The 13708-nt window shown below is 45.8% G+C and overlaps 1 protein-coding gene across 20 annotated transcripts in view; it reads right to left on the bottom strand.

The window, feature by feature from the left end:
• The window catches only part of ANKHD1 (ankyrin repeat and KH domain containing 1), a 173003-nt gene that overhangs the window by 29583 nt on the left and 129712 nt on the right, over positions 1–13708 (bottom strand). For all 20 annotated transcript variants that reach the window (XM_084850861.1, XM_084850870.1, XM_084850862.1 and 17 more), the window contains 2 exons: positions 2771–2946; positions 2026–2188 (listed from right to left, as the gene is read on the bottom strand). In XM_084850861.1, the coding sequence (XP_084706987.1) occupies positions 2026–2188; positions 2771–2946 (339 nt within the window). The remainder of the gene's footprint in view (positions 1–2025; positions 2189–2770; positions 2947–13708) is intronic.

Below are 13708 nucleotides of genomic sequence, written 5' to 3'. Positions count from 1 at the left end.
CCATTTGTACTGCCTGAAACACTGGGTCATTTATTGGAGTTTTGAAGCTGGTACTTTGAGATTCTTCTGGGGATGGCAATAAATTGGTAGGACCTGGCTCCAACACAGGTCTATCAGAAACTTGTTTTGAACAATTCTTTCTTTTTTTCTTGGCTTCATTGTGTGCCAAAGCTTGAGACTCCAGAATGGCTCCAGTATGCTTTGACCTTTTAGACAGAGCTAGACCAATGGTGTGGCAAGGCCTGGTTTAGGGGGTAGGTCTGCTGCTGGCACTGAAGCTGTCAGCACCAGTGACACTGGTCAGTCCAGCAGAGTTTTAGGTATTGGGGGTTGGCCTGAACTTGAATGCAGTGGTATCTGCGTGCCTGAACCCAAAATGGGCAGGTTGCCAGAGAGCAATACTAAGTCCAGAGCTGACATTGAGCAGATGGAGGACAGCTGTTCCATAGCAGACTACAGATCGGAGCCCACAGCTAAAACTGCCTTCTCCTAAAGAAGTACCCGGAGTCTTGCTGAATAATTTACTTCAGGCCTGCTTGGAGAATGCTTGACAAGAAGTACAGATATCCACACTATACGCCTTGACCAGGCACAGAAGGCAGGGCTAGTGGCAGTCTGAGTGCAGAAATTGACGCCTGCAGTATGAGGATTTACAAAAGGCAGCTGTAAGCCCTAAAGGCCACTGGAAAAGTGCTAACGTGAAAGACGTTAAAATTGCAAATGAGATGGAAATAATTAGAAAGGAAGAAAAAAGAGGGGCGGGGGAGAAACAAGAATTCCGCACTTATTGAAAATCTCCAGAGGGAAAATGTTCCCAAGGCAAACAGCAGTGAAGTCAAAGAAGAACTAAGCAGGAACCAGAGGAGGCTCGCTACTGAGCACAAGCAATGGGATGTGGGGGTAGGTTCCTGCCAAAACTCCTTAGCTTTAGAAGATTATTGAATGGATCCCCACACAAGCATAGAGCCAGTATAGGTGACTGCAAGAGACCACGAAGAAGAACTGAACCTATCCATAATAATAAAAGAGGACATGTGTCTGTCTGTCTGGCAGCACTGTAACACCAAGGATCATGAAACCTAGGAAACTGAAACTTGGCATGCATACTAAAACAACCTTAGGAGTGTGCACCTCAGGGTTATTTAATTTTTAAAACACATTAATTTTAATTAATTTTAATGTATCCATGTGGTTGAAGTCTGCATTAACACCCTCAGGCACTAGGGTTAGACCTCCCTAACCAGGAGATAACTTTGCAGTCCGTACAGTTTGAGGCCTGGGGAGAGTAGTAGGCTAAGGGACAGAGTTACACATCTGCCCCCTGCTGTGGGGGAGCCCCACCCCCAGGGGGAACAGAATGGTCAAACCCCTCCCTCAGGGGGATATAGGAGTGTATCACAGCAGGGCTGTGCCTAGGGGTGCCAGTGGGCATGGCTTCACTCAGACAGGGTTGGCACAATGTGTACAACTCTGGTAGCTATGTACGTCTGCTTGAAGGGTTCGCTATATCAAACCAAGGGCTATTCCAACTTGTGCGAAGCCAGTTCCATTTGCTAGTTTATAATAAAGAAATACAGTTATGCTGAAGGTGGATATCACTGTCCACCCTAACCACCCAAACTTAATTTAAACCAATGCTCAGCCCCACAATCCATTGTTAACAGCCAGAGATGAGTCCCAGAATATTAATAGGACCTCTGAGTATATACTAAGAGTCTTTCCTACTCAATGAATTACTGCAAATAGTTCGCAGTAAAATTTCTGCAAAGACCTGAGCACAAACACTGTTCCATGCAGGTGATGTTGCTTCTTCAAATGTAAAGAAATTGTGATTTCTAATGTCTCAGACTCAAGGAAAGCAGGAGCAAGTAAACAGAGAGAGAGAGAGAGAGAGAGAAAGAGAGAGAGAGACTCCTTCTAAAGAGTCAGCATGCATCTCTCTCTCTCTCTCTCTCTCTCTCTCTCTCACACACACACTGAATTTTTGCAGACCTGTATTTTGTGGCGAAAAATCACTTAACTTACTTTACGAAACGCAGACATAAGGGGTGTGATTTTCCGATTGTCTGCAGCATCCACGTCAGCTCCTGCCTGCACAAGCAGCTGTACTACATCAAGGTGGCCACCATTTGCTGCCAACCAGAGCGGTGTGTTTCCTTTCTTGTTGCGGACATCAATATGTGCCCCCCTGAAAGGAATTAGAATTCAAATAGAGCTGACATATAATTTAGGCAGAAGTTGAAACTAAATTTCTGTTTACAAACACTGATCAATGGAAGTTATTAAGAGCTTCAACATTTCCTTCATAATCATGAGATATGTGCTATAAGACAAAACTAAGTTAGAATCCTACAAGAGGGTCCTGCAATAAAATGCTGCAGTGTGGAGTGCTGCTGTTCAGGTTTCTAGCCACTCCTTTCCAGCACCACCACCCCAGTTTCCCATCCACTTCCCCCAATCAAAATTCCATGCCTCCTGAACATACCCAGTCCTCATTGGGCTATTTTGGTTCCCAGCCCCCACCTTAGCATTTTTCTGAAGTTTGTTTTGTATTTCAGCAAACCTCAAGAGTTCTCCCAAGCCTGCTGATACTTCGCTCTTGTAAGTGAATGGTACCAATTTGGCTATGTATGATTTGTAAGAGACTGACTACTGAGGAGACCAAGTTCCTCGGGGCAGGGACCCATCTTTTTTGCATGTTACTCTGTAGAATGCTCTGTATACTGACAGTACCAAGTAATCGTTAGTAACATGACATGAAATAACATACCGATTAATCAGGAGCTCACAGAACTTGTAGTGGCCTTTATCTGCAGCAATTGTTAATGCAGTATCTCTCGAGGAAGGCACAGGAGGAGCATTGACATCAGCTCCTTTATCAAGAAGAACTCTTCCAACTTCTGCATAGCCTCCAGAAGCAGCTTCCATCAGAGGAGTGAGCCCAGTCTGTTTAAAATAATATGTTTGAAATCAAGACTTATTTGAGCAAGACTTTATGAAGTAAATATGAAATTATATCAAATAAAGAGTCTAGAAACTGTTGCTGGCCCCTTTTACTACCCACAGTACTACCTACTAATCTCAGGGAAGCTGTGAAAAGACAGGCTGCTACCCGTAACTGTAGTTCTTCGAGTAGTTATCTATGCATTCACACATATAGGCTCTGTGCCTGTGTAGAGCCTCAATTTGGGAAACTTCTATAGCTGAGGAGTTTGGGCAGGAACCCTCCCCCACCGTCTCAGTGTGCATGTCCTCACTGGGTTCCTGCCTATTCCCTCAGTTCCTTGAGACTGACGTTGTGGCCTCGGAACTGAGAAAGCAAGTAAAACCTTCAATACCCAACATGGAACTCCAGTATGACACTGAAGAGGGGGCGGTTGGTGGGTTGTGTAAATACACAAATAACCACTCGAAGAACTATAGTTATGGGTAGTAACCTGTCTTTATTCTTCGTGGTCTCTATGCATCACACATATGGGTGAGTAGCAAGCTAACTTACATGGACGTGGGTCGGTATCTGCAAAGAAAGCAGGCAATATAATTTCTTGATTAAAATGGAAATCTGACACAGCTTTTGGTAAAAAGGCAGGATCAGGTCTAAGCACTACTTTCTCTTTGTTGAAAATTAAATAAGGCTGGTCTACCCTGAGTGCACAGAGCTCACTGGCCCTGTGTGTAGATGTAACGGCCACCAGAAATGCCACCTTCCATGAGAGAATGCCTAAATCTGTAGTTGCCAGTGGCTCAATGGGCTTAGATGAAAGCGCTTTAAACACGACCAATAGACTCCAGCTTGGTAGCATAGGGCGAATTGGTGGTGCCAGGTTCCTAATCCCTTTAAGGAACCTCTGTGACACAGGGTGCAAGAAAAACAGAAAAACCCTGAACAGGAAGGTGGTTGGCAGAAATAGCAGACAAATAAACTTGTACACTTGAATGCCAACTTCAACCTTTTGTCGAATAATGACAAAAGAAACTGCAGGATTTGTGGCAAAGAGCATCAGTGAGGATGAAAGTCCTGTGCATCAGCAAAGGCAGCAAAAACTGTCCATTTCCTCATATACAAGCGCTACGTTGACAGCTCACGAGCAGCACCAAGGATCCTCTGTATCAATGTCAGAACAGTCTTGACTCCTGTTGCTGAATCCTCCATGCTGTCAATCGGAGGGTTGACAGATCGGGGTGATGGATCCAACCCTTCTCCCTTGTGAGAAGGGATGGGTGAGAAGGAAGACGACAGTATCGGCGGCATGCCATCCATAGCGGTGGAGCAAACCACAGCTGGCAAAGCCAGCAAGATGTTAAGATACTTTTGGTGCCGTCCCTTCTGATCTTTGCCAAGATCCTGGTGATAAGAGGGACCAGTAGAAAAATGTAGAAGTCAAGGAGGAAGGTGTCTCTCAGAGAGTCTCAACCCCTGCCCGCTCTGCTGAAAAACTTGTCGCAGATTGCATTGTCCAGAATTGCAAACAGGTCCACTTGAGCTTGCCCCAGTCGTGGAACAGCGTTCTCAGGACTGACCTGTTCAAATCCCACTTGTGGACTCAGACATTGTCCACACGTGCTAAGTGCATTACCACTAGTCCAATCCAACGAGGTAGGCACCAATGGAAATCTTCAACACTGGAGATAGAGAGGAAGCTATCTTGTGCCCCCTTCCTTGTTCAGGTATGCAACGACAGTTGTCTTGTCTGATGTGACCTGGACTATCTGCTCACTAGATCCAGCTTGAATGCCTGAAGGGCTTTCCATACTGCTCTGAGCTCTGATGTGGTGTTTTGCCCCTATGGCTGACCATTATCCATGGGCCATAAATTCCAAGCAGTGAGCTCCCTATCCTGAGAGCGAGGTGTCCGTAGTCACTACTCGGGATGATGAAGGCTGTAGGAATGGCATCCCATCTGACAGGTTGCCTGGATGTGTCTACCACCACAGAAGGTTGGGAGACGGAGCTTGGTCCAGCAAGTGTCTTGCTCGGTACTGAAGTTGCATATGAACCAGTTTTGGAGAGGTCTCATATGCAACTGGTCATATTGGTCCACCGATGTCATAGCAGCCTTAGACCTAGCAGTCACTGCACTTTTAATGTCAAGACAGGAGTGTGACAACTTAGCTCTGCTGCCATTTAAATCAGTACCTCTAGTCAGTCCGGAGGGAGGTATGCTCTGCCTGACCACAAGCCAAGGGGTGCCCCAATAAACTGCAAACTCTGGGTTGGCTGTAGATGAGACTTTTCAATATTGATACAAAGTCCCAAATTTTGGAGAAGATCACCTCTATCGACCACAGAAGTGGGACCTGCAATGTTTTGTGTTGATGCCGCTAGCAACCAATAGTTGATGTACAGGTATATCTCAACCCTTTGCAGTCTGAGATGAGAGCAGACCCTTGCCATGCATTTGGTGAATACTCTTGGTGCTGTTGTGCGGCTGAAGAAGAGTACCTGAAATTGATAAACATCTGGTCTGATGGTGAAATTCCTGGGGAAGACATACAGATTGAGTTCTTGAAAGTCGAGAATCGGTTGGAGCCCTCCATCCTTTTTCGGTACCATGAAGTACCTGAAATAGAAACCGACCCAAAGATGTGACCTCGGTACGGGTCCAACAGCTCCCTTCCCAAGCAACGTTTCGACCTCTTGGTGGAGAACGGGAGATGGGGCTGTAAATTTCACAGTACCGAGGGAGGGCATCAAACTCGATCCTGTAGCCCTCCTGAACAATGGAGAGTACCCAGGAGTCTTTTTGATCTGATGCCAAGTTGGGAAGAACGAAGTCAGGCGAGTTCCAAAAATGGGGAGACAACTGAAGGGCTGAACAAGAAGGGCATTCAAGTAAAAAAAAAAAGTCCCTTGCCTCTGGAGTCTGGTTTGTGATGATAGTTGCACAGCTTTGATGGTTGGGATCGTCTTACGGAACCTGATTGTTGCGATCAGTGCTGTTGTGATGAGGCTGGCTGTTGCTGCTGGTACCTGGTGTAAGGTCTCTAGTACCAACACCTCTGTTTTGGAGGCTGTTGAATCAAGAAACTCATACATCATGCCATGGTCCGGGCCTCCTGTACCAAATCCAACATGTCATCTGTTTTAGAATTAAATAAGCCCAGTCCAACAAAAGGTAAGTCCCCTTGTTTCTTGTGGAAGTTTGGTGGATTAGAGCCAGACATGGCAACATAGAGCAAGGGATCCAACTAGCGCCTTTGCGTCACAGTCAACCTGGTGACATGACGCACCAATTTGTTGCCTCAACAGTTTCAAAGCCTCCAATTGGAACAGCTGTTCCAATTCTTTCTTCTCTTTAGGTAGATGTTCTAGGAAACGGCCAACCTTGTCCCAGAGCAGTAACTGATAACCAGACACTGCCGCCTAGTAATGAGATATTTTGAGGCCCAATGCTGCAGATGAATAATCTATCTTCCTAGCAGATCTACTTGTCTACCCTCTTCATCAGTAGATGATGACTGGGCCCTGTGGGCCTTGCCTTGCACTGCCTCTATGACCACTGAATTCGGTGCCGGGTGTTTAAAGAGATATTAGGCAACAATTCTTGTAAGCGATACATCCCTTCCAAGTGTTTAGATATTGGAGGCACTGTAGATAGACACTTCCAAAATTGTTTATTGTCTCTTCCAGTGAAGGGAGGAAAGGAACTGTCACAGGTGGAAAGAGTCAGTATTTACCGAATTAAAGACTGGGTCTTGTACAGTTGAGGCCACCTGCTGGGTCTCCAACCCTAATGCCTGAACCATTCTGAGTACCTGGCTGGAAAACTGGCTACAGTCCTTGTATGGGGAGATGGACTCATTCGACCTGACCAGGGATGAAACTGAAAGGATTGCGATGTCGTGTCAGACTGATGGTCCTCTGCAGCAGAGAGGAGATTCTTGAGGTAGACGCTGGAATGGATTCTACTTTTCCCTATGTCTACAGTGAGTCAATGTATCATCAGGGCCTGATTGTGAGAAGAGTTGGTGTATAGGCTGTGGTTGTGTGGCAGGCAGGAAAGGAAAAATCTGTGTCAATTGTGCCAGTACAAGTTGAGGTTGTGGTGGTACTGGTTGTTATTGCAGTGTCAGATCGGGGGGTCTCAACACTGTAGCCGACGGCTGTGATTTGTATCAGCTGACTCCACTGTAAGTTGAAGCAAGTAGTAATGTTCACAGCGTTCCTCATGCTCCTCCATCCAGTCTCGTGATCTCCTCTATCGCAAGTCTCTGGATGGATTATCATCCCATTTATAATGTGGGAATCTGGACCTGTCATGACATTGGGGGTGCATGTAAAAACTAGGGGCATGAACCCTGTAAGATGAGGCAACAGAATAGACCAATTCCAGTGATCGTTGACATCAGTCATATCTTATACCATAATCATCCCTCTGATAAAGGCGCAGTGACTGAGGGGGTGGTTACAGACCCCTAATTTCTCCTTCCAGTGCAGAGGCATTTGGCATGTCTCTACCACTTGAGGCAGATTCACTGTACAAGTTGGTGAAAAAATCACTGGTGGAACAGGTGGAATGGTCATTGGTACCAATGATAGCATGCGACCAGGAGACACTGGTGGAGCAGTGGGTGGAGTCAGTATCGATGGATGCTGTCGATCTCAAGACACTGATGCGAGTTAGAGTTGTCCGAGTTGAGTGGCATGGCTCATCTCAAGTCGGAGTTGCTGGAGATGCTGCCAAAGTTGAGGACTACCATCGATCCCGAGAAGCATGGGTTGATTTCAGGAGAGCTGATATATCAGTAGACTTTTCACCAGTCTTTTTCTTCTTCCTCTTTGGTTCAGAGGAAGGAGGAACTGCCTTCTTTGAAGTTTTGGCTTTTTTCAAAAGCTTCTTAGCCAGCACAAATGCCAAAGATCTGCCCAATGTCAGGGGATCTTGTGTACTTGGCAGAGTATGGCATTGGGGGGATTATGACCCCCAGTGAAGACGTGGTAGCTGCAGTATGCCAATGACACACAGCTCTATTTCCTCTCATTGGAGCCAATTGAGGCTGTGGAGGTGACAGGCTGATGTCTAATCTCAGTAATGTACTGGATGAGGGCTAAAAAGCAGAAGTTCAATACAGACAAGACAGAGGACCAGCTAGTGGGTGGTGCCTCAGACTGAATGAATGGGATTCAACCTGTTCTAGAGGGGATTGAACCCCCCTGAAAGAACAGATACAAAGCTTAGGGGTACTCCCGGATCCATCACTGTCATTAAGAGGATCAAGTGACCTCTGTGGGTTTTTACCACAGCAGCATCTTTTACCAGCTTTGGCTGGTATCCCAGCTACGATCCTATCTGGAAATAGATGGCCTAGTTGCAGTGATTTATGCCCTGGCAACCTTCTGTTTGGATTACTGTAATGCACTGTACATGGGGCTGCCTTTGAAGAAGGTCCAGAAACTTCCGCTACTGCAAAATATGACTGTGAGGATTCCATCTGGGATGAGGAATTATAAATATATTACGCCGGTCCAATCTCACCTGTACTGACTCCCAAATAGTTTCTAAGCCCAACTCAAAATGCTGGTTTTGACCTATAAAGCTCTACATGGTTTGGGACCTCAGTACCCGATGGATATCCTCCTCCCATGTGAACCTGCCCATGCCTTAAGGTCATCCACAGAAGCCCTCTTCAAGTGCTCCTGAGGCTCAGAGGATGATTGGGGGGGGGGCCTTTTTCAGTGGTGTTCCCCCACCAAGCTCTGGAATACTCGCCCAAGGAAAGCTCATCTGGCGCCCACACTGCTTTCTTTTCAGTGCCAGAAAAAGACTTTACTGCTCTCCTAGGCTTTTCAAGTATTTTCAAGTATTTTAGGGTGCAGTCCTATGGGGTCTGCCCTGAGTACTCATAAGCCTCCAAACTCAGAGGCTTATGAGTATCCTACGCAGAGTGGGAAGCGCTATCTAGGGGACATAGGCTCGCTCCCTTAAAATATTAGTATTTTTAACAATTTATTATTTTAGTCACTGCAATGTGGTTTTACTTCTTATACCAAATACTATATCTTATGCTATGTTGGCATGTTTATTAGCTTTATATTGTTGTTTTTAAATAGTAAAATGTCTAGAGGAATTTACTTTACGAGTTGTTAAATAAAGTAAATTAATAAAATATATAGACCACCTACACCTATATGATCATTTTTGGTGGCCTGCTCTAATGACCACCATCAAAATAAGTTAAGTTGGTGGGAACTAGAGATAGGGCCTTTTCAATGGTGGCCCCTACCCTGTGTTATTCCCCTCCTGATGGATATACAGCTCTCCCCATCTGTGGCTGCTTTTAATAGGCTTTTAAATCCCCATCTGTACTCCCTAGCTTTTAATATAATTTTTATGGTATTTGCTACTGATGGATATTTTGAAATTATATTTTATTGAAGCTGGTTTTATTTAAAATGGTTTTTATTTAATTTGATTTTATTAATATGATTGTTGTACTGTATTTATGCTGTAAGCCACCTCGAGAAAACTATGTTCTTGAAAGACAGCTAAGAAACAGATTAAACTAGAGTTTTATTTTGTATCTCACCATCTTGCTCAGCATGATATTCACAATTCTGATTAGAGAATTTTGGATTTTCTTTACTTTGGGCTTTCCCCCACAAAACACTATCTCTCCTGCTTTTAGTTCACCACAACACTGGTATATCTACATGACTTATTCTGAGCAGGCCCACACATAGCTCACCTTCCAAACTAACTCTTTAACCTGGCAAATTAAGTAAGAGCTCTTAAAGTTCCTTTGCTAGTCTGCCCAAGCATTTCCCCACTTCTAATCAACAAAGGAAGAGCAGCAACAGCTGCCCTCAATGCCCTCTAAACCAGTAGTCTCCATCCTTTTTGGATCCAGAGCCCATTGTTATTTCCCATCTGCAACACCGGACCATTTCTTTTATTACATGTGTCTTTCTTTCTTTCTTTCTTTCTTTATAACATTTGCATACCACTCCACATCTACACAGATTCTGGAGCGGTGAACGACGAGAGATAAAATGATAACAAAAGAATAAAAACTTGATATTAAAATTATTTTTTTAAGAACAAGAGTGCCAACAAAACCATGGCTGGTCAACTACGAGTTGTTTTCAGGCAGTACCAAAAACAACAGTGTTGCCGCCTGCCTGACCTTCAGGGGCAGTGAGTTCCACAGGAAGGGGAACACCACACTGAAGGCTCTTCTTTAAGCGGACTCCAACTGGGCAATAGGTCCATGTGGAACCACCATGAGCATGACCTCAGTGACCAGGGGACTGGTAAGGGAGAAGTCACTCTCTTAGGTATCCTGGTCCCAAGTTGTTTAGGGCTTTGTACACTAGTAATAAGTCAATGTGGTATAGTGGTGAGACTGCTGGAATGGGAGCCCAGAGACCCAAGTTCTAGTCTCCTCTTGGCCATAGAAGCTCACAGGGTGACTTTGGGCCAGTCACAGACTCTCAGCCCAACCCACCTTGGGTTCCTTGCAAGAGGAAAAAAGGCAGGATATAAATTCAATCAATCAATCAATCAATCAATCAATCCTTAAACCTAGCCTGGTAGTGAACCCCTTTGCAGTTCCCTCAGCAGAGGAGTTGCATGCCGAAAAGGGGCAGCTCCTGACAACAGCTGAGCTGCTGCGTTCTGCACTGGCTCCAGCTTCCGGAGCAGCCTTAAGGGCAGCCCCACATAGAGCGCATTGCAGTAATCCAGACTCGAGGTTACTATCATCTGTACCACTATGGCCAAGTTATCCCTGTCCTGGAGGGGCTGTAGCTGGCAAACCAGCTGGAACTGGTAAAATGCACTCCGAGCCGCCATGGCCACTTGGATGTCCAGTGACAGTGGTAGATCTAGGAATACACCCAGACTATGAACTTGATCTTTCAAAGGGAATAAAACCCCATTCAGAACAGTCAATGAGCCTATCTCCTGGACCCGGGAACCACTCACCGACAGGGCGTCTATATTGCTAGGATTCAGTTTCAGTTTACTGGCCCTCATCCAGCCCACTACTGCATTTAGGCGCTGATCCAGGACTTGCACAGCCTCTCCTGATTCAGATGTCACAGGGAGATAGAGCTGTGTGTCTTCAGCATACTGATGACACTTGGCTCCAAATCCCCTAATGACTGCTCCCAGCAGCTTCATATAGATGTTAAACAACACTGAGGACAGGATGGTACCGTGCAGAACCCAATAGTTCAATTGCCAAGGGGCCGAGGAATGGTCACCCAATGTTACTCTCTGAAATTGGCCCCACAGGTAGGACTAGATGCCCATCCCACAGTCGAGCCAGGAGGATACCATGGTCAGTGTTATCAGAAGTAGATGAGAGATCAAGCAGAATTAGAAGGGTTCATAGAATCATAGAATAGTAGGGTTGGAAGGGGCCTACAAGGCCATCGAGTCCAACCCCCTGCTCAATGCAGGAATCCAAGTCAGAGCATCCCTGACAAATGGCTGTCCAGCCTCGTCTTGAAGGCCTCCAGTGTGGGAGAGCCCACCACCTCCCCAGGTAATTGGTTCCATTGCCGTATTGCTCTGACACTCAGGAAGTTTTTCCTGATGTTCAGTCGGAATCTGGCTTCCTGTAACTTGAGCCCATTATTCCGTGTCCTGCACTCTGGGATGATCAAGAAGAGATCCTGGCCTTCTTCTCTGTGACAACCTTTCAAGTACTTGAAGAGCGCTATCATATCTCCCCTCAGTCTTCTCTTCTCAAGGCTAAACATGCCCAGTTCTTTCAGTCTCTCTTCATAGGGCTTTGTTTCCAGTCCCCTGATCATCTTTGTTGCCCTCCTTTGAACCCTCTCCAGCTTGTCTGCATCCTTCTTAAAGTGTGGTGCCCAGAACTGGACACAGTACTCCAGATGAGGCCTAACCAGTGCTGAGTAGAGGGGAACTAGTACTTCCCGGGATTTGAAAGCGATGCTTCTATGAATGCAGCCCAAAATAGCATTTGCCTTTTTTGCAGCCACATCACATTGTTGGCTCATATTCAGCTTGTGATCGACGACAATTCCAAGATCCTTCTCGCTCGTAGTGTGGTTGAGCCACGTATCCCCCATCTTGTAACTGTGCATTTGGTTTCTTTTTCCTAGGTGCAGAACTTGGCATTTGTCCCTATTAAATGCCATTCTGTTGTTTTCTGCCCAGCACTCCAGTCTATCCAGATCACTTTGAATTTTGTTTCTGTCTTCCAAAGTATTAGCTATCCCTCCCAATTTTGTGTCATCTGCAAATTTGATCAGCATTCCCTGCACCTCCTCCTCCAAGTCATTAATAAAAATATTGAAGAGCACTGGGCCCAGGACTGAGCCCTGCGGTACCCCACTCGTTACCTCTCCCCAGCTTGAGAAGGTCCCATTGATAAGCACTCTTTGAGTCCGATTCTGTAGCCAACTGTGGATCCACATGATCGTTGTTTCATCTAGCCCACTTCGAGCTAGATGAAAGCTCTAGATGAAAAATTCATCTAGAAAGCTCTAGATGAAAGCGAGGTTGTCCTCCCCCTATCCCTCTCTTGATAAAGGTCATCCATCAGGGTGACCAAGGCTGATTCAGTCCCGCAACCATGTTGAAACCCAGACTGGAATGGGTCTAGATAATCAGTATTCTTCAACAGTGCTGCAGTTGTTCTGCCTTGACCCACTCCAGTACATTCCCTAAGAAAGCGGTATTTGCAACTGGGCAGTAGTTGTCTAATACTGTTGGGTCCAGAGTGGGTTTCTTCAGGAATAGGTGCACTATTGCTTCCTTAAGGACAGCAGGAACCACCTCTTCCCACAGAGAAGCATTCACCACACCCTGGACCCACCCAGTCATACCCCCTCGGCTACCCAGGAGGGGTAAGGATCAAGAGGGCTTGTGGTTGGTTGCATTGCTGCAAGTACCTTTTCCACATCATAAGCCACAGCAACTGAAACTGATCCCACAAAATTGGGCAGATGGTGGCATCAAACACCTCAACTGGAAGTGTGCTAACAACACACTTGTCCCTATGGAGACAAATGATTTTGCCCTCAAAGTGCGATGCAAAAAGGTCACAGCAGGTCCTTGAGGGGACCAGGGCCCCATTCGCTTGGGAGAGTGTTAACAGCCCCCATACCAACTGAAACAGTTCCACTGTGCGCAGTGCGCCATTTTGCGCCATTTCAGGGCGCAATGGAGGCAGCAGAGTAAGCCGCCTTTGCTGCCCACACCACCATGCAATAGGCATGATCATCTGCCCTAGTGTGTGCTCGGTCATCTTCATTTCAAGTCTTGCACCATTTGAGCTCTAGCTGACATCCAGCCTGTTTCTTCTCTCTCTGTGGAATCTCTCAAAAGGAGATTATGGTGAAGATGCCTCCCTAATTTTGACAGTTGCAGCCTGTTATGCAAAAGCAAGAGAAACTTCTTGCCAGAATTCCCTATTCCACAAAACTGTTAAAAGAACAGGAATCCTGTCTTCCTCCATTTTTAAAAACAAACAAAACAAGTGGTGCTGCCACTGGTATAACCAAGCTTAGACTGGGAAACTTGCAACCCACTAATTAAAGACAAGATAAGCAGTGGGATCTCTTCCCATCAACTGAAGTTTTGAAGGGAATGTCACTCATGATGTGGTGGTGTGAATAATAATTGCGAAAGCAATACAACTACTGATGACCCAGTAGGATTACACGAGAGGTTGGCGTGCAGACAAATCACCAAACTATTTCAAGTGAGTCTCCAGTTTTAACTGTCATATT

The sequence above is a fragment of the Heloderma suspectum genome, chromosome 4 (assembly GCF_057233095.1).
Source record: "Heloderma suspectum isolate Gila_16-S chromosome 4, 16-S_ref, whole genome shotgun sequence".
In the NCBI taxonomy this organism is placed as follows: Eukaryota; Metazoa; Chordata; class Lepidosauria; order Squamata; family Helodermatidae; genus Heloderma; species Heloderma suspectum.
This window is presented reverse-complemented; position numbering and strand designations above follow the sequence as displayed.